The sequence below is a fragment of the Hetaerina americana genome, unplaced genomic scaffold (genome assembly GCF_022747635.1).
Source record: "Hetaerina americana unplaced genomic scaffold, ioHetAmer1.1.p SCAF_29, whole genome shotgun sequence".
Classification (NCBI taxonomy): domain Eukaryota; kingdom Metazoa; phylum Arthropoda; class Insecta; order Odonata; family Calopterygidae; genus Hetaerina; species Hetaerina americana.
The window spans coordinates 4199850-4226542 of NW_027286863.1; the positions used below are offsets into that span (position 1 = coordinate 4199850).

A 26693-nucleotide genomic window follows, 5' to 3' on the forward strand; every position below is an offset into this window, starting at 1 on the left:
CTAAAATTAATGATGCACTATGAGTTTTCAGGCATTACATATTCTTTATACATTGCAATAATCGTAATAAGTTGTGCGGATTATGAGTTTTGGTCACTTGGAAGCTCGGTGTCCCTGGTCTTTGGCTAAAGAAGATGAGCATAGATCAGTGTTTTAAGATGGTGATGTACAAAAAAACTAGAGAAAATAAAACTGGAAGCAATAGAGGGCACATGATTAAATATGTATAACATATGGTCAGGGAGGGGAAGAAAGCTTTAAGTGAAAATTCTGAGGAAGCAGAAAATAAAATGGGGAAGATTCTGAGATACAGTGTTGAGGAATGCTGTCATAGAAAAGAGAATATAGATTAAGTGGGGATTTTGGATGAAAAGTAGAAAATATTATGGATGACATGAACATGGGAGAAGTGTTAAAGAGCTGAAGAAGAATAAAATATAAATTAACAAAGTAAATGTCTTGAGGAAGAGGTTCCAAGGATTTCAATAATGGGTAGTCATTTTCATGGAAAATTCAAAGCCTACCTCTGATTGGCAGAATACTAATGATATAGAGCCATATTAATGGTCAAATTTAATCATAGTTGAAATATCAGCACACATGACTAAGAAGTGACCTTACTCATACACGTATAATTTCCTTTAACTTTTTTTTTACCGGTAAGTTAGCTTGTAGTGGAGAATCTACTCATGGTACTGAAGTATTTCCTTTCCTGAAAATTGAAGTTAAGATAATGTCATCCCCAAGTAAGGAAAGCTATGTTTTCAACTCTCTGTTTATTTAATATCTAATTTACTTTTCTGTCATTGCATTGACTCTGCCGTATTGGTTAATTAAATTCGAATGTTGACTTAATAACAGACCATTCGTACAAATTACCAACCAATCCTCATTTTTTTATAATTACAGGAAGCTTACCCTCAGAGACTCAAGCAGCTTCACTTCATCAATGCCCCCACTTATATTGATAAATTCCTCAATCTCTTCAAAGTCCTAATGAAGGAGAAAATGAGAGCTCGGGTAAGTTGAACTTTGATTCAATAAAATTTCAAGCCTAAATAATGGTGGAGTATGTGCTGCAGCATTGTTCTTTTTCTCCCACTCAGAGTGCTGATGATTTCCTAGTGTATAAATGCATAAGCACTGTGTTTAGAACATTTGTAAAACAATCCTTCTTTCCTAAAAGACGTCCTCACAAGAAAACTCGTCTCTTCTTGAGACCCTCTGTGTAATCCTCACCACTTAGGCCCTAGTGACAACCAATTCAGAATCCACCCCTGATTTGACCACAGATGAAATACACCAAGTTTCATGTTCAACAGTTATAGCTTATTTAGGAAACCATGGTAAAGTTCATCTAAGTTTCAAGGGAGGAAAAAATTTGGTGTTGTCGGTCAAAAATATTGGACAAGCCTACCGTGGCCACCATTTCATACTTCTGTCCATCAATGGAAACAATAATGATGTTTCTTTTCTAAGTGATCTAGTATTCACTAGCATTTGAAATATCAGTTGGCACACTATTTTAATTTAATGATTTCAGCGACACATCAAGCACCGTGCAGTCATCAAAATTTTCCTGAAGCAAGTACTGACCATAGGCCCTAGGCTCAACTCTGGGCACCCCTGGCTTCACCCAAACTGTGGTTTTTGGGCACCAGATCCTCCTGGAAATCCATAGGTGGCACGGATAAAGGAAGTGATGCCTGATGAGTGAATTTCACTTACTGTAAATTGCTTAATACCAGATTCGCTCTACCCTCACCCATAAAGTCAAACTTCAGGTTGATCACTGTTTTTATGGCTGCTATAAGTTTGCTTCACCACCTGAAACCACGGTCAGCATACTGCCAAGTAGAGACTGGAGCTATTGGAGGATGATCCATGTTAAAGGACGACAAGTAAAAATAATCAGCATTATTGTGACAAATAATCAGGAGATGGTGATGTGAACGGATGATTAAGGGAATAGACATGTCATAGCAATGTGGTAACATCCAAAACAACTGTACTTCAGGTACATATTAGGTAATACCCAAGCAAGGGCTCTGCTCAATGGATGCCAAGGAACCTACCACTTATTCAGAAGATGGATAAAAATCCTGTCAGAACTTGAGCAACAGGAATGCAATGACTGTTTTTAATGGAATTAAACATTGTTGGAGTTGAAATATGGGATCATTAAAACGAATAACATCAGTGTATGTCATGCCCCCTCTAATTTGTATGGTCTTAAATAAAAGGAAGAGTCACAGCTTGGTGATCAAAGTTCATGGGATGGTAAAAGTCATGGCAATTATTTTATGTGATGAGGCAACCAGGAGAAAAGGCAAGGAAACCAGGAAAAGGGTTTTCTGATATAGGGCGATCCTGAGTCTCCATGCCTATGTGCCCTCGTCGGTAGGTACCCACAAAATAGTTGTGGCTGCTCTGCTTTCCAACTGGTTGAAGGTCATTAAGTGACCCTTTTTGGATGAAGAAGCCCATGAGGCAACCATGAATGACTATTCTGCAGGTGAGAAGGAGAACTATTTGTGGGAGTGATTCAGTTACTGGAGCATAGGAATGAACATTCTCTTCAAGCTAAGGGAAAATATGTCCATAGAGAAGTAGCACAGCATTTATATTTGAACCAACAATCGTTTATATTTGGCGAGCAAATGTGTGGATCCCCTAAACTCCGTAATGGTTTTTGATGACACACAACAAAGTATGAAAACCATTATATCCATGTGTAATTGATGTATGCAATACATGTCCATTATATCCTTCCTTTCAGAAGAAGAAAGAGCCTAATTTTAAGTTTCCTAGAGAAAGGCTATGTCACTCTTTTGGTTTTTTTAGCTCATTTCTAATGGCACGCCACAAGAAATACCAAAGTTTAGCAATATCCTTAATTATAATTACGCCTACCAGTGATTGGGAAAATTTCATTTTTCCAACATAATCATTTATGGGTTAGTTAAAAAAAGAACGAACTTCCACTGAATATGGATAACTCAATGTGTACAATCAATGTAAAATTATAACATTGTATTTCACGAGTGGAATTCCCAATTGAACTTCTGAATTACATTGAAAATTTAACACAATATAGAAATAAGCAGAAACATCCATGATGTGGTGTCATGAAAGAGATAAAATGTTCTTCCATGAAATTAAAGAGTATCGATTCCTCTTAACTGATTCTGTGATGCCCCAAACAGAACAAATTAATGAGCCATGATCACAGCAAATTCATTCCGGATTTATTTATCAAAGCAATATCATAAGCAAAATTATGGAGTGTTTATATGAAGTTTCATTACTTGAGTTTGGGGGTAAGAAATGGGTGCCCACTTGATAAAAACTGAATTAATGTGCCAAAAGCAAATCATATGGCAAAGGCATAATTATAACCAAACCGGTGTAAAACCAAATAATCAAATGAACTAATACAAGGATTATTATATAAATAAATATGCCCGTCATAAAATTTTCCTGATCTGGATTCACTCATTCAGGAGATCATTTACACCCATGATTGCATCTCTGAAGTGCTTCCATTTCAATTCTTCAGTTCCCCTAATATTGTGCATTTCCCAAGGTGCCCACTGAAATCCATTATTGACTAGAAAAAAGGCTTAACTTTATGGCTCGATCGGAAAATTTTAGGAACAATTACCTTATATTCATACAAGTTAATGAATTTAGAGGAAGAAAGTGTCGACTCAAGAGTCATTATTTTATGAACAGGGCAGCTGATCCATGTGGTGAAATCATTATTTCTTTAATTTTGTAATTATTCCACACTTTCAGTTCCATGTTCATGCTGGGTCCATTGAATCCCTACACAAGTGGATACATCCTTCTGTACTGCCATCTGAATATGGTGGCCACCTGGAGTCTGTTGATAAAATGCACAGTAAGTGGAAAAATTTAGAAGTAGCCAAAGCAGTCAACCCAAAATCTGAATAAATGTTAGTATGTTGGTTTTTTTTAATAGTAGTATACCATAAAGCTGTTCCTTACCTTAATCTCTATGCTTACGAGAACCGATGGAAATTCATAGCATTTTTGCCTTGGGTGTGATTGAAACCAATGGGCAAATGAGTCACAAGGGGGGCTCTTATTGTGAAATAAAGGGGTCAGCACCATTACAACTATCCCAATTTCTACCGGGAAAAATTATTTATTTACTTGTTTCTACGTGGGTAATTTCTACATCTACATCTACATAATACCCCGCAAGCCGCCGCAAGGGCGTGTGGCGGGGGGTGTTAGGTCACCAACCGTAAAAAAGAAAAATACCACATGCAAAAAAACAACACGGAAAATTACACCCACAGCAGCGCACACACTCATGCAAAAATCCCTTCATCCAATACTCATGCAAACACATATACCGCAAAACAACTAAAAAACTGCACCCCATGATGCAGCACGAAAGCCATCCTACAACACGGAAGCCAGGACACAACAAGCAAGAAATTGAAACACCACATGAAAATGCACCACGAAACACTCTGCCCCCAAAGAGTCTTTAAAAGGCAGGGAATGCGACCCAACGTTGCAGGTAGCAGGAATTTCCCCCCGCGGAGAGGGACGAGGGATTGAAAGGGAAACTTAAAAACAGATGAACAGAACACGAATGATGTCATGCGGAAAGAATGGGTTATTATAACAAAACACATAAGGTTAGCGGAGGAGCATGCATTTAAGTAGAACTAATCATTTTTTAGACACTGAGGGTGGCAAGTGGAATTTTTACTATCTATAACCCTACAGTTGCTATCCCGTATTGTCCGTGGGAAGAAGGAGTCCTTGAGTCGGCTAGTCCTGGCATCTATTTCCCGAATTTTATATGCATGATCCAAGCGACCAATGTATGTAGGAGTACGAATAATTTGCGAGACCTCGGTGCTGAAACATGCGGATCTAAATTTATTTAATAATTTCAATCTTGCATTGAATCGTCTCTCAGCCAATGATTCCCACCCCAAATCCATGAGCATTTCGGTGACGCTTTGCGTTTTATCGTAGGAATTTTTTACAAAACGGGCTGCCCGGCGTTGAACCTTCTCAATTTCCCGAATGAGACCTTTTTCACTCGGATCCCACACGCTGCATGCGTATTCTAAATGAGGCCTTACAAGAGCGTGGTAACAACGTTCCTTGACCTTCGAGTCACTTTTGCCGACAATGCGTCTAATGAATCCCAATTTTTTATATGCTTGACCGCAGACTTTACGTATGTGAGTCCCCCAAGTTAAGTCTTTTGTGAATGTGACACCTAGGTATTTTACCGTATCAACTACTGCCAGGTCACCTCCATATTTCCATCGATTTGCCATAGTAGGATACCACTGATAACACAAAAAATTTATAATATATAATTAAGTAAACAAATGTAAAATACTAAGTCAATATAATAGAATTTTTCATGATTATCCTACAGAATAACAAAGCACGTTATGCCAGGTTCACGATTGTTAAAAATATGGAAAATAGAATAGATACTTAAATATTGTGAGTGATAACCTCAACCTCATAAAATGCAAGAGCACATTATTAAACACAAAAATACAACACTTGTAACAACAATATCACATTTGGTATTAATGTAAAAGATCAATTTTTCAGTTTGTTTCTGATACCTGAATTTTCATTGAAGTATATTGATATGGTAAAATATACTAATCACATCTGAGAATTCACTGTCTGTCCCTTGCACTCTTTCAATTCCAGAATATTCTCCATAAGTTTTTTATAATAATGGCGATCACAACAGGGAAATTTCCTACTCTTTGAGATGACACCATTCAAGGTATTTCTACAGTAAACAGGAAGACTAAGGAAAAGATGAACATCCCAAATTTGATGCTGAAACAGACTTATAATAATAATTATAGGTTATTCCATGAAATAAGATGATTGAGTACCTAATTTAATATGTAGTTCAATGAAAATTCACTCAGATTCTTTAGAAACTTTACAAACCCACTATTATTCTATGTTTTATTGATACATCGGACCTACTGTAGTTAGTTCCAAAGAAACTGCTGGAGATGCCGCAACAGTAACTTTTAACAGAATCATCCGCTAATGTGCATTTCAATGCAACAATTTCAGAGTGTACAAATCATTCGCCTTGACTGGGATTCGAACCCAGATCCCTCAATATCCGGTCGAGTGCTTTAGCCACTTAAGCTACCGAGGCGTCCTCTTAAACTCTGGAATTTTGGGGCTTTTAAAGGAACAAGATGTTGTGGCGAAATACCGTACATACAATGTCACAGGCATTCGTAGTCGTGCGCGAGGCACCACAGTCCACGAGGTTAAAGGTGTTTAAAGTTGGCTTTAACCTCGTGGACTGTGGCGCCTCGTGCACGACTATGAATGCCTGTGACATTGTATGCACATATGGCATTTCGTCACAACATCTAGTTCCTTTAAAAGCCCCAAAATTCCAGAGTTTAAGAGGACGCCTCGGTAGCTTAAGTGGCTAAAGCACTCGACCGGACACTGAGGGATCTGGGTTCGAATCCCAGTCAAGGCGGATGATTTTTACTCTCTGAAATTGTGGCATCGTGCTGTAGTTAGGTTACAAGTTAATCTGAATTCTCGATGAAGTTATCCACAGTATCATTACAATTATGATTAAATATGGGGTGTTGTAATTTTGTGTTCACATCCCGATAAATCTGGACACACTCAACTTCACCCAAGTTTTGTGCTTTCTTCCAGGTACCAAATTTTCCTGGTAAACTGTGGGCGGCACAGGAATAGAAATTGACCCCACAACCCTCCTGTTTTCATATCAGCCTAGTGCTGTATCACTCCACCTAATACCTGCCTGTATCTATAATTTTCACTGAATTTCTTCATATGCATTGACATACACATAATTAATGATTAAATTACTCCAATAGTTTCTCTTTGAATTATGCTAAAATCATGAAGTATGCAATCCAGAAATATTAAAAAGTCAATTATTATTATCTGGAATATGAATTATTTATAATAATTTTTCATGTGGAAATACAGATTCTTGGTAAGGAAAGAATATGCCTGAACTCTCTTCTTAACTAGGTGAATGTTTTCGGGTGATTCCGTGTTTCAATATAATATTCCCTAGGGTAATAAGTCATTGACTGTACAATGCTATCCTGGTTGGTCCAAAATGAAGGATTAATCTAATTCCACAAACAAATTCTATGAAATTGCAATTGATATGAAATAATTACAAACGAGTTTGTTTTTTGTATGTCAACAGGTCAATGGATGAAGAAACTTGAAAGCTACCGTGACTGGTTCCTCACCCATGAGTCCATCAAGGCTGACTCTTCCAAAAGGATTACACCAATCAAAAGTTTTGGGCACACATATAACAAGAATGAATGTGAATTTGGATGGGAAGGGTCTTTCCGTCGGCTCAACATTGACTGACATTCCTAGGCCACCAAAAAGAAGTAATGACTGAAATGAACATTCCGTTCCTAAGCATGACAAAAACTGCCATTGTATGACAATGCGACCAAAAGCACGTAATGGTGTGCAGTGTCCATGGAACTAGTGATGTGCATTCAAGTGGCCATTTGTGCCATCAGTGCTGAATTGATTTGATGACACGACAAAGGAAAATGAAAAGATGGATGAAGATAGGTGAAACTGCTCTGTGAATGGAAATAACTACAATGAGTGTGGCATGTTTTTTTTGAGATTTTTCTTATTATTTAAGAATGAAACCTAATAAAGGTTAATAACATTCAACTACTAGCCAGTATGTTAGGCTCTATTTACTCTAAAAGTGAAAAATTTTAAATAATCAATGAAAGCTTGTACATGCACCAAAGATATGAAGTCTGCAAAATGACAGGCAACTTCATGAGCAGGAACAACTCTTAAATTTAATAAATTGGGTTAATAATTATTGGTGGTAATACTGTAAATAAAGCATTAGACTATTGTTTAACTGTTTTTGTTAGTTATTGTGTGTTACATGAATTGTAAATAGTAAAGGATAATTTACAATACAAAAATTTAATATTTAATTGATCCCGACAAAATATAAGGATAACCTAACACCTCAATTCAGAATCTCTATATTATTAGTCTAAGATAATCAATGAATACTAAACTTCTCTATTATATTTTATATTTACTTGATACATTTTTGTGCATGCAAAATGAACACAATATGGCTTATGAAAGATTAAAAACTCAAATAAAGTTTTTTGGCTTACCTTAAAACGATTGCAGCCTGGTAGCCGGTTCATTTTCATATTTCCATTAAGGTAGCATGACCCAGTGCCTATGAATGCCAAGTTTAAAATGGCGCCCTTCTTCGGGAAAAATCATCCAAATTACTCTGGGTATATTGACCAGCACAACGATTATAATTCTTTCAAATTCTTAATCTGCGAATGGAACACGGTAAGTGAAAAAAAATAAATAACACCTCAAGTGGGGTGTTAAATTCTCAAATTATTACACGGAAGTGGGGAACTATAAAAAAATGTAAGATAGAGCATGGAAGCCATCTCATCCCCTCTACATTAGGGAGGATCCTAGTCATAACAGACCAATTACTTTAACAGCAATATCCTGCAAAACCTTAGGCCATATTTTAATAAGGGGTAATTTCTCAACAGCAGGATCATACTGTCTCAGTGAGTGATGAGAAGCAAACCATTCAAAAGTCGATTACGTCTTTTAATTCATGTCCTGAAATCAAACGCAGTGACTACACAAGTGGTTGCCATATTTTTAGATTTAAAGAGGGCCTTGGACAAAGTCCCCCATAGCATATTGACGTATCAACAAGATATTATGGTATTAATAAGAAATTTACCACCTGATTATACTTTTTAAATTACCATTAACAACCTTCATTCAATTTTGTGGGTTGATTACAGGGGTACATAACTTCAAGGGTGCCAAAAAAGTTATAGCTGTTGTTGCACCCCTCCTCTTCTTGATGTATTCATCAAAACCTAAGCTCCCTTCCAACAGTAGCCTTAGATAATTTGTTGACAACACAGATTAACAGATAATGAGGACCCTGGTAGAGCACTCTCTTTAAGTTATGCAATAAAAGAAAAGAGGAAGAAGGGAGATAATGGAACAGGGGCTCAAATAAAGCATCTAATACCTGGGCATCACACGTCAAACTTTTCATAGGGTACACATGAGAAGAAGATTAAGGTCAGCCTTAAAGGAAATAGGGCATATCATACAGATAGCAGGAAAATATAATTAAAACATAATAAGAATTGCTAATTCACTTTGGTTAGGCCACATTTGGTAAACATGGAATGTATTTGGGATCCATTTAAGAAATCATTTAAGGGATCAGAAAAACTACGGAAGAAGTCCACTTGATTTTTAACGAATTGCTATGAGATGAGAGCAAACGTGATGATTAAGTTGCGAGTCGTTTGAATCTCGAACAGAGAAGACTAAGACCTACAGATAGGTACTCATACAGATGAGCCAAGGCATAAATGTGGGATGACCAACTCGCCCAATTCCCCTAGAAACTTTATTTTTTCAGGTGCCTGATGATGTTGCCTTGCTACGAAACCATGACTGTGAAAAATTTTAGTGAAATCTGCCATGTTAGTCTTTCTGAGAAAAATAAATTTGCACTTTTCTACAGACTTCTTTGTAACACACAACACGTTTCAGTTCATCTAACCATCTTCAGATATAATGCAAAATTTAAATTGTGAATATGTCATCTTTACACAGGTTTGATGAGGGGGGGGGAGGGTTAAGAGTAAGGTCAGGGCGGGGACAAAGAAGGGAAATGTGGAAAACCCAAAGAAACAGAGAAGCTAAAGAAATGGAGAGGAGAAAGGAGGAAGAAGAGAAGCACTCGTGGTCATTATTGAGAGGAGAGTGTCAGGTAGGTAGGAAGGGAAGCATACGGAAGGGTTAGGCCTGAAGGGGACATAGAGGCAGGAGGTATAAGTGATTTTAAGAAGGAAATTATCAGGGAAGGGTTATTGGACACAAAAAAACTGGGAGTGGAGAATAGAGGGTGGTTGGATGGGAAAATACATATGCAAATGGTGGAGTCAGTTGAAGAGAGGGAGTTTCACTGTTAGCTGCTGAAACAGCCTAATTTCAGGTTAAATCACCATATTTTTATAAATCACTCTCCTTCCCTCAGAATCCCCTTCAATCTGTGGAAAAGTGCAAATTTATTTTTCTTATAATGACGAACTTCCATTACATCTCATCTGAATCTGTTGAAAGTTACTCTTTCCTCATTCATGCCCAGTATGAAAGACTAACACCAACTAATGCCCGAGACACCAACCACCAAATTTATTTGTTGTCTCAGGCGTAACTTTATGGAATTTGCATAACATATTGAAGTCAATACAAAGTCAATTATTTCATTACATTTCAATACACCAAATTTATGTTGGCTCCCAAGAGGGAAATATTGCCCTCCCTATAATTGCATTTCATTACATTTGACCACCCAGATAAAATTAGTGATAGGACCCCCCATTGACGGATTGCACTTCATATTCATCTCCATTTTTGACCTTATCACTGCCATAGCATCGCACTTGCCTTTCTGAGCACAAACTGATAACCCCAAAGTAATAATTTGCCCTCCTCTCGTTGGTGATCCCACCTTCAACCTTCCTCTCTCCAAGAATTCGCACTGGATTCTCCATATAGGTTGTTTCATATCCACATTCATGCTTCATTTATAACAAATCAAACACCCATTCCTACATTTTAATACAAAAAGTTAAACATAATCCTTTCCCCAAAAATACTCATTTTTGAACAAAGTCAGGACAGCCATGCATGTGCAAAAGGGTACATATGTTTAAGCATTAGTGCAAATATATTAATTATGAACCAATGACTGTTCACACATAAAAAGCTGAAACCCTAACTCCCACACCATACACCGAGTCATCTTGCACAGTATGTCTGGATGCAGAAAAATTAAAGGAGGCAGACAGAGTGACTGCGTGCACTTCAAGAATTGTGTCTAAAACCTGTACCTTGAGAAACATATTAATTCACAAGGTACACATAAGGTCTTTCATACGTATCACGAGATCACCATTTTGGCAGAGATATTCACTTCCTTGTTTTGTGGCAGATTGAGCATGAGATGGATGGAAGATTTCATCCAATCCCTAAATATTTTAATTTCAAAAATGCATTATCATTAAGGCTATACTGTACATGAAGCAAAAAACGGCAGAATATAGAAAAATAATTTATTTCTCAGAATTGAAAATCACTTGTAAGACTAAGGGAACTTGAGAGGTCAATTAGAGAAAGTTTTTGGTTTCACTTGATGAAGCAGGTTCCAAGCCTTCAAGACCAAACTGACTCTGCAGGAGAGCAATCAAAGGGTCTTCAGGTTTCCTACACAAGTTGTCGTATTCAGCCCCCAGTGACCACAAAGATTCAAGGTCGTACATTTCTCGGGTGGTCTTCAGAAAAACATGGAGAGCTATATTTCCTGCAAGGAAAAGTAACATTCATAATTAAGTATAATCTAAAATAAAAGAAAAACAATCAAATTTGGGCTTAATTTATTACAGTATTCCATGTTGAAATCAATAATTTTAACAGTAATGCATTGTGTTGCTTTAATAATTTGCAGCCTTTTATTAACTATTTTGTCAATGCCTTTAGGCAAAAATGGAAACAATTCTTGGATTATGCCAGTAAATAATCATAAGAAGCTTGCAACATAATAAAGCAGAGCATAACATAACTGAAAAAAATTATCATCATTCCAAAAATGAAAAAAACATCCTTTAATCAATGACATTCTGTTTGAGAATGTATCACCTCTCCTGGAAGCCTCCCTAGCAATAACAGAACCTCTAACCCCTTCCCCCTAACTCCCATTGACTCCTAACCCCTACCTTTATCCCCATTAGCCATTGACTCAAATTATACCGACCAATGAAATTTTCCCCTTTCTTAACCCACCTTCCAATCCCCCCCACTCACTAACGCTTTTCCTGGTGTTTCCTACCCTCTCCCACATTCTTTCGTACCTACCCCCGTACTCCCCTCCCCGCCCCCTCTTCCCACAACTCCCCCACCCTTTCCAGAAGAGGGTATATATACAATGATTGTGACTTTAAACTTTGTACCCGAGGATGACGCCGTAGCGTCGAAACTAGCCGTACCTGTAATAAAGTGGTGGATTGGAACAAAGTGTTTCTTTTTCATTTATTCAAATATCATTATTGATATTCTCCCTGGTAAGGAAGGTTTTGAGCTTACACAGCCTTTAGAACTGCATAATGATACACTTTCTTGCCTCTCCCAACAAAACCACAGGAAACATTCTGTTTGGAGAAACAGGCGACTTATCCATAACTAGTGCATGTCTCAGACTGCAGAGGTGAGGGGCGGATGGGGAGTCGGAAAGACGTTGTTACAAAAAGGGGAAGATGCATTATTACCAGTGCTGTTCAGCATATATGTGGAGGAAATGGATAAAGAGGTATTGGAAGAACGGGAGATAGGAAAGAAAGTCAGCGGGGAGCTTGTTTAATAAGTTTGGTTCGCCGATAATCAAGCTTCAGTTTTCAAATCAGTCAGGGAGTTGCTAACATTAATGAATGCATTAAAAAGGTAGCAAAATCAGTATGGGATGAGAACCAATGTAAACAAAATCTGGATTACGTAGTTTTCGAGGAAGAGAAAGGCCGATTTGTGCATAAGAAAGGGTGCCCATTAACTAGAGCAGGTGGAATAGTTTACATGCCTCGAAAGTGTTTTGAATCGGAATGGTCAATGTGATTAGCACATAGGAAGAAGAAATGTGGTTAAGCGGTACAGAAGCTTTAACAAGGAGGGAAATGATGAGAAGGACATCATTGTGGATGTTAAGAAATGGCTCATGAAAACTTCGATATGGAGCATGCATTGAGAAGGCAGAGCAATTGTGGAAACAACTTAACTGAGCTTGGCCCAGTGTGGAAACAAGGTCATTGAGGCGAGATGATGACCATATATTGGAAGCTATCGAAATGTGGGTGTGGAGAAGGTGAAATCAACAGAAAGAAACAAAGGAGGAATTGCTATGCACGGCGGAAGAAGAAAGAGGATTGCCGAGAGAAATCCAGCGGCAGGAACGATGAACGCAGAGCACTTTAATTGGCAGCGGGAGGTTGATAAAGATGATATTGGGGGCATTAGGAAAAGGAGAAAGGGGTTGGAACAGAATAGGCAAGTCGAATGGAATGGAGAGAAAATAGAATTTTACAATTTCCATGGAAGAAGTGAAGTTGCTTCAGTTATATATCAAATTGTTTACACTTACCTAAATCTAAGGCCTGCCAATTAGTTGAGGTTTCACCCTCTATTTTAAGCGTAGGATCACGGCTACCTTTTCTTCTCTTGTATACCTTGCGTATGAATTCAGTAATTGCTCTTATATGGCGGGTAGATCGACCAGTGACCACAACCATCACAGAGACATAACAATACTCCCGTGGTACACTAACTACAAATAAGTCACGAGCTTTCTGTTTTTTCAAAATGTCCACGAGATCAGATATATCAAATACTCCTGTAACACCTCCTGCGAGTACAAGTTATGCCATAAGTAATTCACTCACGTCGAAAGAAGTTGAAATATAATTTAATAGAACCAGAATATTTCCACAAATAGTTGTCGAAAAAGGAGTTTTACTCTAACAAAGAATACTTACTTTTTAAACTAATCCCAGCAAATTCGTCTACTTCATCTGTCTCTACTACCGACTCTGACCTTCTCCGCTCCTCCTCTACGTCGAATATCACTTCCGCGTCTTCATCCCTGAACGCTTTATATTTTCCGGTAACATTGATCTCAGTATCACACGAACTCATGTTATCCATTGAATCGGACTCCACGTCCCCACCTTAAGTACGGGCATTGCATAAAATATGTCAAAAAATCACCTCAAGTGCGAAATAAACACGATAACAACCTACGTACCTTCATGGACATTCCCATTTTTAATAGAAAATTTTGATGCAGACGTTAGAAAGCTTTCGCTCAGAACCACACTCGGACAAACAGGCCTTCTCCGAAACACTAAACTGACCGCTCTGTGGGTAATGCGATGAAGGACACAAGACCACATTACGGTTTCAGTGGTGGAAGAATATTATTTCACTGTTGATTTCGTGCATCATTTGTCTTTAAACAATTTCGTAACTTCCGGGAGCAATTAAGAACGAATTTTGGCTTGGTTACGTTTTCCAACGAGGCTTTGTGACAAATCTTTTTTTTCAGGCCCTAACTTGATCTCTGCATAATTTTACTACACCATTTCGGCATATTTGCCACAATACTATCCGTTAAGGATAAGCAAGTTTAACAATCGGACTCACGGCTAAGAAGCTGACTTAAGAACTCCACCGATGAAGAGAGAACAGTTCCGAAACGTGAATCCTATTCATCTACATAACACCCCGCAAGCTACCGCAAGGGCGTGTGGCCCTTGCGGCTTTCCAGTACATTCATTTATTGAGCGCTTGCTCCAGATTCAACGTGCCCTTAATCTCTTAGAACAAATATCTATCTTATGCACCTCATACTCTCCAAGTTCTTCATAGACAAAATTTGCTATTTGGGGCACGTGGTCGATAGGAATCGAACAACCAATATTAATTCGAACATTCTGTCTTGAATCTTGTATCTGGTTGACCATTAACAGGTTACCCAGAAGCATGTAGCAGAATTAACCACGTGTAACAAGCATACATATATTTCAGGAATCGTCGAATAATGAGAGGTTATAATACAATAAAACTAAAATAGCCTTTGCACATTTTATTATTGACGCACAAGACCAATTACAAAACCAAGAAGCACGGCACTTTTTGAAATTCAATGTTCAACACTCCACCACGAGTCGCTTTAACGAACACCATTGCAGGAGATGACATCCTTCAACCGCAAAGCACCACACACGCTAGAAAGGAGAAACATTTATTAACTACCGGTCAACGAATTTCAGCCAGGTGCATGATATAAATACTATTAATTACCTACCCCGGTTTACTTGGACCTTGCCCTCATCTTCCTCCTCTTTCGCTTTAGCCTCCGCATTCTCTTCTTCCTCCACTGAAAAAGAAATTTACGTGTTACTCAGCTGACCCAAAAACGTGGCAGAGTAAAAACATTTAAAGCTTTCACATAATTACGTTAACAAAACAATGTTAACATATCTCACCTTTGCTCTCATTCTTCAGTCGGATGAAGCTTCAAAACTTCAATGCTCGTTTGGGATGACTATGATATCGGAAGATTCTCACAACTGGACATCCACTGACGGCAACAGCCACGAAAGTGAACGTCTACATATCGTATCTCGTGGGCGACGAGATATAGCGAAGTTATCGAGAGTGCACTGTCCTTGGACGAATTGCCTTGTGGGTATTGTTGATTGGCGGTGAAATGTTCAAATTTTCCATTTCGACTCTTTCTTGAAATCTGATGTAGACTAAGTGAATAAAAACGACCTGAATGAATATTAACTTTTAGTATCTCCAATTTTCAAAATATCTGTAATAATTTTAACAGGAATATCAGAGCGTTTTTAGACTGAATTTCAACGTCTAATTTCTACGAAACTATCTCTTATACTAAAATGCAGTAAGTTTTTCTTTTTGGCGAAGTTATTTAGTTTACGATTTTTGTAATTATTTTTAGTTTAGATATTATTTATTTAATAATATCCATTGCGACTCATCTTGTGGTAAATATTGTTATAATGTGCATTTTTCGGTGTCATTTTCGGTTCACGGGTGCGTGAAACTCGGAGGGAGTGGTGCATTTAAACCCTACGTTGATTAGTCATTTATCTTACCCCAACAAATTCCAAAGTTTTAAATGCCATGTCAATTTACCTATTTAACGGGGTGTAATTAAGTATGTGCATAAACATGTACCTACTTATGTGTGTGTGTATAATATTCAAAGAATTTTCACCGATTGGACTTTACTTGAACATGATTTACATGACATACAAAAAGAAAAATACACAAAAGAAAAAATGACTCACTTTTGAGATATTCTGAGGGTCCCAGCCGCCTTTAATAGTTTGAGGAATAGGAGGAGCTGACTACTGTGAGTGGCTGGGATCCCAAAAATATTTCAAGCGGTTTTTTGTGTGCCTCCCAAGTTTCAATCAACCACTTTTAACTCAAGTTACTATTTCACTTCTTAGAACCAATTGCACTCTTTAATATTTCAGAACAGGATTTTTGGAGTCTCATTCAGAATAGCAGAAGCACCAACAGATGAAATTGTAGTCCCTCTTGTTAAATCATTAAGCCAATAGATATATCATAAGAAAACATTAGACTACATCATTCTCATCATAAACTTGCTATCTCATTAAGATTGGCAGCCATAAGAAAAATATCTCAAAATTGGAATACTTTCCATAAATTGAAGGTCAATATAAATTAGAAAATTTCTTCCCTGAGAGCCTGATCAAATATACAAAATTATCAGAGGCACATATTCACTCCCTATTAACATAACCAAGTTTCTATGTTTAATACACATATGTTACTTCTATTGTGGCTGCAGCAATCTAATTCAACTCCGGCAAAATGAACACTGGGTGCAAGAACTTCAACTACTGAAAGGGCAGATATTTTGTCAATGAAAGCTAAGAGTGATATTTTGTTCACGAAGTATTGCCTTTGAATTGATTTGCTTGAATGCACCTAAATTATAATGGATCCACTAATCACTTTCAAGCAATGGCAATATCTTTTGGGTTAACTTTTTAAAAAAAACTGCCTTTATGTTATTATCTAAGCTTCTTGATTAGCCAAGGTAAATTATAAGCCCTTTTGGATTGAGGTTATGTAAATAAATATATGAAGACATGGTAGTCCAAGAAGAATAGAGCATTGGACTACGACCAGAGGCCCGGGTTCGATTCCCGGACACCCTATAGTGTATGATTTTTCAGGTGCCAGAACTTCTGGGAAGCCATAGCAGCTCAAGGAGAGAAAATGGCCCCCCTACTCTGAAATGTTAATTTTACAGTTGGGCTTATTCTTAATTACGGGTGGTGACCTAACAACCCCAGCCACACGCCCTTGTGGGTAATTAGGTAATTTAATATTGGGTGAACTCCACTGACCTTTGGGATTATTACCGTTTGTGGTTATACATATATGTTTTGTATATTTACACACCTCTGATAATAGACAATTTGTACTGAATACATAAGACTGATTTTGGTGAGCAATATGAGTGAAAAACATGTATAGTAGCTTGGTATGTACATAGCACATTCAGCAACAGGGTCATGGGTTCAGGTCAAGAGTAATTCTCAGATCCAGGCAAACTTTTAATGTGATTATGGTTACCAGGTCCTCAATGAGATTACCAATGACATAAGAAAAGGAGCAGGGTTGCCTTCTCTGAATGATAATCTTTCTTCCCTGGTATGGTTTCAATATGTTGACTTTTAGTATAGAACCCATTAAGCCTATGCCTTTTTGTTCAAGTCAACTTTCTGTTAAAAGAATGAAACCATCAAGACAATCTACAATCATTGAAAATCATATTTCATCATGAAGAACTTACCAGTAGTTTGTTTCCACAGAACTGAAATGCACATCAGGTATATAATATTGAGAAATGAACATTCTAAAATTATTTAATTTTAGTTTCTCATTAAATATTACAAACAATTCCTCTCACTTCTATTAAAAATTTCTGAGTAATTAATTTCAAAAAATGCTATCCTGATTCTGGTGCAACAGCAAATAGGATCAAAATAAAATGGCCCTATGAAAAAAAAGAAATTCCTTATATTAAATCATCTTGGGTAGCTACCTAGGTATCTCCAAAATCATTAAACTATTATTAATTGATATTGCTCTCTATGAACTGGAGTCTATGAAAATACTAATACGTTCCCATGCTCTAGTTCTTCAGACGTCAAGTTTTAAGAGCATTACATAATTTAGTATTCCGATACACATGCCATGAAGTTCCATTCAAGCGATACTCTCATAAAGAGTTAATTTCATATGTAACCAGTGGATCTTACCTACATGTTTCACTTAACTATATTAAAAACATAACATATACAGAATCATAGTAAAGATTACAAATATTTATATTGCTCATTTATCCCACAAGTTAGACTTATATTGGAATACCTAATGTCCATATTTCTAACCCTTACCCATTACGTATGGAGGAACTCTAAACCTTTTTCAAGAGCATATAACTTCCTTACCAATTCAATTTTGGTAAGTCAGCTGGAGTAGTGATTACTTGAGTCATAACCTTGTTCACTTTGACTCTCTCTAAAGTTACATCTGTATGCTCGCTTTATACAAGTATTAGGGGCAATGCACATGACTGGTTAGTCTCATATCTTCAGGGCCGTCAGCAGCATGTGGTTTTGCTCAGTGATGGAAAAAAATTCATCTCTCCTGGTAAAGTTGTATGCCAAGGTGTCCCACAGGGTTCAGTTCTGGGTCCTATCCTGTTTCTCCTCTACATTAATGACCTGCCTGAGAATATAAGAACCAATGAAGGGGATGATCCACTCTTATTTGCAGACGATACCAGTATCATACTCACTGCCTCTGCAGTCCAAAGTTTAACAAACAATGCTAAACAAACCGTTCAACATCTGAACTCATGGTGTTGCAGGAATCAGCTGAATTTAAATGTGGAAAAGTCACAACTACTTTACTTTGCAAATAAAAACAAAAACATGGCCACTTTTGCAATTGAATCAAGTGGAAAACTAATTCCCCAAGCGCCCCATGCAAAATTCCTAGGAATAGTTCTAAACGGGCGGTTGTCCTGGTGGGAGCATATATGTCACCTGGGCAAAAAACTGAATACCATTTGCTTCCTTATTAGAAGCATCAGGTTTACCGTAACAATGGATGTCCTCATGTCAATATATTATGCAAATATCTACTCCTGTATAGTATATAGTATCCTTTTCTGGGGTTCTTCTCCGCTTGCAGACACAATATTAAAAATTCAAAAGCGAGCCGTACACCTAATTGTCAAAGCAGAGCATAATGCTCCTTGTCGTCCATTATTCCATAAATTGAACATTCTACCTTTGCCGTGTATTTATATCTATGCATTACTGGTGTACACCTTTGTAAACCTTTCAATGTATGACACAAATTGTGGTATTCACCACTATGGGACCGGGTCTAAAAATGATCTGCACCGAACTTACGTAAGAACTAGAACCACCGCACTAGGCCCTAAATCTATGGGTCTCCTTATGTTTAATAAGCTGAAATCCAGCACAAACATTTGTCTATTTAAAAGGAAATTGAGAGCTTTTCTTCAAAGGAATTTTTTCTATTCTATTAGGAATTTCATGGAACATGAAACTTAGAATAGGTATATGTATTACGTAGTGTATTATTGTATATATTGACGTGTCCTATACTATGTGTACAATTTTTTGTATGATGCAGTCTCTGGACAAATAAAAATTATTACTATTATTATTATTAAACAATCACACACATTGAAATGCTGTTACATTTAGGGCTCCTTAGGATCCCCCTTTTCTCAATGCATGCTTGAGGAAACTACCAGTTGATTGCACACAATACTGGCATGCAAAAACTTGCATGAATTTCCTGGATTCCTATAAAACAGATGCATGAAGGATTCTGCATTATCGGGCTTCACCGCGTCGTTGTTTGTTGAAGACGCTGAAGTTGCATTTGGCGTCTTCAGGTCGAAGATGAGGGACTTGGATATTTGGCACCCTTATAAAGGTGGTCCCGTCTAGTGGCTGCTCGCTGATTGGTCTGTTTCCAGAGAACTCTCTTCCACGCGTTGCGGAGATGGTAGCCTTCATCTCTGCTAATGTTATCCGGGTTTTTGGCGATCTCAATTGCTTCTCTAATTAAACGTGGGTAATATCTACTCTCCTTTGCTTTTTGGAATAAGATCTCATGACCGGGTTCACTCCATTTGTGATCTGAGATGGCCGACAGGTGAAACTGCTTGTTTGTTGTTGCCCAGAGGTGTTCCTTCATCCGAACTTTCATTGAGCGGCATGTTTCCCTGATATTTCCTTTAAGGACCGCCAGGGAAGAAAGGCGAAGATGGGATTGGGACAAGTCCATCAAGCAGACGGAACCGGACCCAAACGCATACGCTACTATCCCCTTCGTATCGGGAGCATCCGAGAAGATAGCCGGAGTCCTGAAAAAGCATGACGTGATGACAAGGTTTAACTGCACCAAGAAAATAGCGGACGCTCTCCCTGGACCTAAGGACAAAATTCCGAAAGACCTATACGAAGGGGTCTACCAGGTACCCTGCTCATGTGGGAAAGCCTACATTGGGGAAGCATGCCGATCAATGAAAGTTTGGATGAAGGAATACCTCCGGGCAACAACAATGACACGGCAAAACCCAATAATGCAGAATCCTTCAAACCACCACTGCAAAAACCTACGCAGGCAAAACAGATGCATATTAGAAAGTAGTGACCAGGGTCACGATAATTGCTCATCTTTTTACAGCCAGTTTCATTAAGAATAGCAGCCATGCTGGATTAAAAACCATATGCAAAATGCACTTTTTTATTTGTAGTAATAGACAAAGAAGACATAAGTTACACTCACAATAACTTTGATGATATGATAAAAATATAGACCCATCTTGAGGATAAAAAACTTGAAGGATCTCAGGTTTTTCCTGGCGTATGGTATTCAAGAAGTTCTCTCGGGTTTCCCACCAGGTCAGGTTGCAGTACACCGACGTTTCGAAGGCTGATCACTCCACCATGGTCACTTCACCCTGAAGACAATGGCAGAGTCAGCCTTCGAAACGTCAGTGTACTGCAACCTGACCCGGTGGGAAACCCGAGAGAACTTCTTGAATAAAAAACTTACAAGACAAGATCTTTGGTTGGGAAAATGAAATAACATTTGAAATATCTGAATAACTAAAAAATGAAGGGTCCCTGCAAAACATGACCCTTGATATTAGATAACCTTGCATAAAACATACTACATATATAGCACCAATTCCAAACAATTTTATGTCAAGGCAGACTTTGTCATATGGCAGTAATTGTTGATCACAAAGTCGAAAGTGAAAAGATGGCCTCATTCCCATATTGGGCACATGATATATGCTGTTGTGTGACAGGCACACCTGAATATAAAGTACACCATCCTGATTACAAATTCTCCCACTGCAAACTGACATTGGATCCTCCATTGAAGGAAAACACTTCCCTGGAAAATTAAACCAATGTTCTTCACTGTTTCACTAAAATGGAATACCTACAAAAGAATGCCAAAACCGGAGTACCATTTGTTGCATTAAAAATTTGATGTTTTCAATAATCAATACAAGGCCTGGAAGACTTCCTGGTCGACTAAATGGCAAAGAATAAAAATGAAGCATTTCATCACAAAAATCACTAATAGATTCAGGAAATACAACTCGGTACCTTATTTACAATTTCTCTGTCTGTCAAGTGCCACCAGTAAAAATAAAAATCATTAAGTTCAAAAAATATATTATTTGCACTCCACATACTAAACTTTTCATTAAGTCAATTTAGATCTTCATCCTCAAAAAACATGTGAAGAATATTAAGCATCACAGTTAAATTTCACATACAGTGAAGGGAGGAGGGACTTGGAATCATCATTAGAAAATTGTGTTATAAGACATAATATTATCAAGGGTAAGATCACTTTTGTTTAAGAAAGAGGTAGAGAACATGTGACATCACCGCAGTACTGAGAACATTTATAGAAAGGAATCTATAAGAAAGAACTTATTGTGTGTTTCATAGATTTCAAGAAGTCTTTCAAATGAGTAGATAAGAAAAGTACTGCAGAATGTGGGATGGTCAAGGGAATGCACACCTATATTAGAATCACATTGTGCAATGAGTGTTAGAAGAATTGGAATGAGCATGATGGGCAAGGAAGTCAAATAAGGTTGTCCGCCAGTGCTTTTTAACCTATATGCTACGTTAAAGGTGGCATGGGAAAGGTTTCATCTGGGAATTAAAGCATGCAGCAGGCTGTCAGGTTTGCAGCTAATCAAGTGATACTTAAGATAGCCAAGGAATTTGTTTGCCAAGAGCCTGAAAGGGTTATTACAAGCTCATGTGGAATTGAAATTAATTAGAGGAAAATTGAATTGACAGGAAGAAGTTGTTTCTAGAGAGAAGAAGAGATTCTCAAAGAGTTGTAAGGCTAAGTTTAAAAAGGATAATGACAAATTAAAGCAGAGGAAAGTGTTCACATATTTTGGCAATAAATATGAGGAAAACGTTTTTGACATAAATATATCGCGATCCACCAAAAAGGTGTGTGGCAGGGGGTGCAAGTATCAGGTGGGAAGTGTGAGTGGTAAGGGGGGGGTGTTTAAATAACATTCGGAAGAGAAAAGGAAGGATAGAAAAAAAATAGGCAAGACAAAAACATAATTAGATACGAATCAGTGACAGGATTGAAAACATACACTGGAAAGTTGAATATTAATATGGAAGGCAAGTTAATCCAACACCTGATTGAGGGCTGATTGAAAACCAGACGACCCTTGGGATGCAAATAGGAATTGAAAAAAGAAGAAGTTGGACTGGGAGAGGAGCAAAATTGGATTTTAAAATATTTTAAGAATGAAACAAGTTTCAAAGAAAATCGATTGCCAGTTTCAGCACAAAAACCCCTCAGGAAGCATGTAGTCAGGGATATTATTTGCAGATAACTGTGAATGTATTCTTCATTGAGTGATGCATACAAATAAATTCCTATAAAGTTCATATATAAACATTTGAGTTGCACTACATGGTTCAATTTCCTCTTCAGTTCTTTCTTTGGTTTTGGTTGTTGAATGAAATAATTAAAAAATTATAATTATATAAAAAATATTAATATATTAAAAATTATACAAAAGAAGAACAATTATTCACCAACATGAAAAAAGCCAATGCAAAATTCATCCAGATATATAAAAAATAATGACAAAGTTACGGTTTCTCATGTATAACTATACATTAGAACTTAAACTTTAGGTTAGTTGGCTAATGCCACAAGTCAAGGATGAGGTAAAAGATAAAAAGGAAAGGGATAAGAAAGGTGAATAGGGTTTCCCTCTCCTTTTTACCCCATCCTTGACTTGTAGTGTTGGCCAACTAATCTCATTTGTACTTTGTTTAGAAAGGTAAACTGTTTACGGTTATTGGAGTTTTTCATTTACTCAATACTACTAGCCATAAGAGCTCAATTCTATCAATATTAAACTTTAGGATTTAATTTTGCTTTCACTTAAGCTTTTGACTGGGTGAATCATCGGCTACTCTTGCATACACTGAAACGTGATGGAATAAGAGGCGCATCCTACAAATGGATTGAATCATATATGCAAGTGTATGGCGTCAGCATGTGGAGCTCTCAAGAAATGGCTCCAAATTCGTTTCTTCTGGCAGAGAAGTAACATTGGGTATTCCCCAGGATGGTTGCGTCTTCATAACTGACTTACCAATTTTGAAACATTGAGATGCATAAAAAGGTCCTGTACGAAATTTATGCACAGCACCAATTTGTAATGTGTACCAACATTTCAAAGACTTCCATACTTAATTCATTATTGACATTTATACATGCACACTGAAAAGATTATCTCTTAAAAATATGTAAAATAAATGAATCCCTAGGCCTTCAATATACATTTAACTCTTACAAAATACACTGAATGGTTGAGGCCTTAACTTTGTAGAATTCCATTTTTAACTCAGGACAAATACTATCTTTGCTTTCTACAAAATAAACTTTATTGGTCAACTAGTTTCGTTACACTGTAACATCCTCAGGACTAGTGGTACAATATAGATTTACCTGAGTTATATACTCGGTCGGGTAGAGGTAGCGGATGGGAGATGGGGGAGTGTAATTAAGGAAAGGAGAGGTGTAAGAAGGGGGGGGGGAAGGGGGGGAAAGGTTGGGAAGGGAGCGTGGGTCTGTGTCATGGGGATGTTTTGGGGTGTAGAATAGGAATGTCCAGGAGGGGTGAGTGGAAAGGGAAGAGGTGGTCATTAGTTATCTTGTCCTTCTTCTTAACCATTTTTAGAATTTCTAACTGCTCTCGGATATCCAGCTGCGTCCCTTTCACTCTGTGCAGTAATTCGGGGGTGAAATCCGCTCGGTGGCCTTCCTTCGAGAGATGAGTTGCGAATTGGGACATCCCAGTGTTCTTAATGAAATCCCTCCGGTGTTCTTCCGCTGGAACCGTTAGACTCCTCCCTGTCTGACCAATGTATTCAGCATCACAGTCACCACATTGCAATTGGTAAACCCCGCTCTGGAGAGTTGGTTTCATGGGGTCTTTGACTGCCGGTAGCAAACTCCTTAGGTTTTTATTATTGTAGAAGGCAGGTTTTATGTTCATCATCACTGAGTACACGGCCTATTTTAAAGGAGGGTTTTCCTACATATTTAATGCGTTGCCACGAAGCTAGGTCTCTGGGTGGGGGACAGTACATTTCTCTGAATAAAAGTTTTTTCCTGCATTCCTTAGCTAGGGTATTGAAGCGCAAATTTGTAGAACATTCCCAATTTCGTGGAAAATATAGCATAAGAACTCTATAGAACTGACAAAGTCCTTAACAGATATAACTCCACCCAAGAATTCCATATTAGTGTCATTTGATGCAGTAAACTTATTCACAAGTGTTCCAAGAGAAGAAGCAGTGCTCCTAGCAAAGGAAGTGCTACTCAATGCTAAAACACCAGAAATTATTTGCAATGAACTCATATCTTTATTGACAGTGTGCATAAATCAGAATTATTTCTTGTTTAATGGAAACCTATATCAACAATTGGAAGGTCTAGCTATGGGCTCCCCCCTATCACCTCTACTGGCTGAAATATTTCTGAATAACCTAGAAATGGAACTTTTCAATAGTGAAAATCCTCTCCTCAAAAATGTGCACTACTGGTTCCGTTACGTAGATGATGTATTATGTTTGTGGACAGGTACGAAGAGACAATTGGTAAATTTTTTAAAGCTCATCACTTCATTAAAGTCAAGGATTAAATTCACCATAGAGATCCAAGAGGGTTATAATTTGAATTTCCTGGATCTAACTATTTCTATTAAAGAGGAAAAACACAAATTTTCTATTTTCCACAAGCCCACTTGTACAGACCAGGTCATCCATGCATCATCAAAACATGCATTTCACCAAAAACTTGCAGCCTTTCAAAGCATGATACACAGGGCTATTCCATTAGCTATCCCTTTAGACCCTTCAGCCTTCACGTTGGAAATAACCAATATTAAAAATATTGCTTTGGCCAATGGGTACACAGAAAAATTGATTGATGACTTGTTAGATAACAAAGGAAAAAACTTTTATTCAGAGAAATGTACTGTCCCCAGAGACCTAGCTTCGTGGCGACGCATTAAATATGTAGGAAAACCCTCCTTTAAAATAGGCCGTGTACTCAGTGATGATGAACATAAAACCTGCCTTCTACAATAATAAAAACCTAAGGAGTTTGCTACCGGCAGTCAAAGACCCCATGAAACCAACTCTCCAGAGCGGGGTTTACCAATTGCAATGTGGTGACTGTGATGCTGAATACATTGGTCAGACAGGGAGGAGTCTAACGGTTCCAGCGGAAGAACACCGGAGGGATTTCATTAAGAACACTGGGATGTCCCAATTCGCAACTCATCTCTCGAAGGAAGGCCACCGAGCGGATTTCACCCCCGAATTACTGCACAGAGTGAAAGGGACGCAGCTGGATATCCGAGAGCAGTTAGAAATTCTAAAAATGGTTAAGAAGAAGGACAAGATAACTAATGACCACCTCTTCCCTTTCCACTCACCCCTCCTGGACATTCCTATTCTACACCCCAAAACATCCCCATGACACAGACCCACGCTCCCTTCCCAACCTTTCCCCCCCTTCCCCCCCCCCCTTCTTACACCTCTCCTTTCCTTAATTACACTCCCCCATCTCCCATCCGCTACCTCTACCCGACCAAGTATATAACTCAGGTAAATCTATATTGTACCACTAGTCCTGAGGATGTTACAGTGTAACGAAACTAGTTGACCAATAAAGTTTATTTTGTAGAAAGCAAAGATAGTATTTGTCCTGAGTCTTACAAAATGTATTTTCGGTTACCAGAGTCAACACACTCACAATTGTTGAAGTAGTGAGGGATTTTAATTAGTCCTTCGATTCTGTGAGCAATACCAAAAAATTAACTTGAAGTATCAGGTGCTGGTGTGAATATGTTTGTTAAGCCTTATCATACATCAGTAATTTGCATCAACTGGTATTGAGTTTCGAATCCTAGCCAAAAGTACAGCAATATAAATTGATTTTTTATAAGTGTTTTGAGTTTAAAAAAGGGAGGTTACGTTGCCGCACCCTGCATAAAATTTTCTGCAGTGAAATTTCTTCTCTCTGCCCTAATATATTCACCTTTAATTTGCTTCATAATCAATCGAATTTGGTTAAGAAAACATTGCTTTATAATTGTAGTCACCTAAATTACATTAACCAGAATTTTTCTCTAACATTCATATGAAATCAATGCATGTAGGATTATCACACCTAACATTGCATATAGCCTTTCATTAACCGTCCGGTCCATAACCAAACCATTCGTTCTATAATCGGGTACCCAACTACTGCGC

At 37.8% G+C, this 26693-nt stretch overlaps 2 protein-coding genes and 1 long non-coding RNA gene across 3 annotated transcripts in view; 1 reads left to right on the forward strand and 2 right to left on the reverse strand.

Annotated features, from left to right (window-relative positions):
* Window positions 1–7954, forward strand: part of LOC139689920 (clavesin-2-like) — a 109285-nt gene extending 101331 nt beyond the window's left edge. Inside the window, exons 5-7 of the mRNA XM_071587047.1 lie at window positions 910–1020; window positions 3799–3904; window positions 7256–7954. Of these exons, the coding sequence (XP_071443148.1) occupies window positions 910–1020; window positions 3799–3904; window positions 7256–7428 (390 nt within the window). The 3' untranslated portion in view covers window positions 7429–7954. The remainder of the gene's footprint in view (window positions 1–909; window positions 1021–3798; window positions 3905–7255) is intronic.
* Window positions 7955–11220: 3266 nt separating this feature from the next.
* RsfS312 (ribosomal silencing factor RsfS-like protein, 312) lies at window positions 11221–14201 on the reverse strand. Its single transcript, XM_071587016.1, has 4 exons — window positions 13970–14201; window positions 13701–13892; window positions 13310–13570; window positions 11221–11485 (listed from the first exon to the last, which is right to left on the reverse strand). Exons 1-4 carry the CDS (start codon window positions 14115–14117, stop codon window positions 11292–11294), a joined length of 795 nt encoding a protein of 264 aa, XP_071443117.1. The 5' UTR covers window positions 14118–14201; the 3' UTR covers window positions 11221–11291.
* Window positions 14202–14796: 595 nt separating this feature from the next.
* On the reverse strand, window positions 14797–15344 carry LOC139689910 (uncharacterized). Its single transcript, XR_011701442.1, has 3 exons — window positions 15213–15344; window positions 15032–15103; window positions 14797–14951 (listed from the first exon to the last, which is right to left on the reverse strand). It is a non-coding gene; the product is annotated as an uncharacterized lncRNA (long non-coding RNA).
* Between the last annotated feature and the right edge of the window lie 11349 nt (window positions 15345–26693).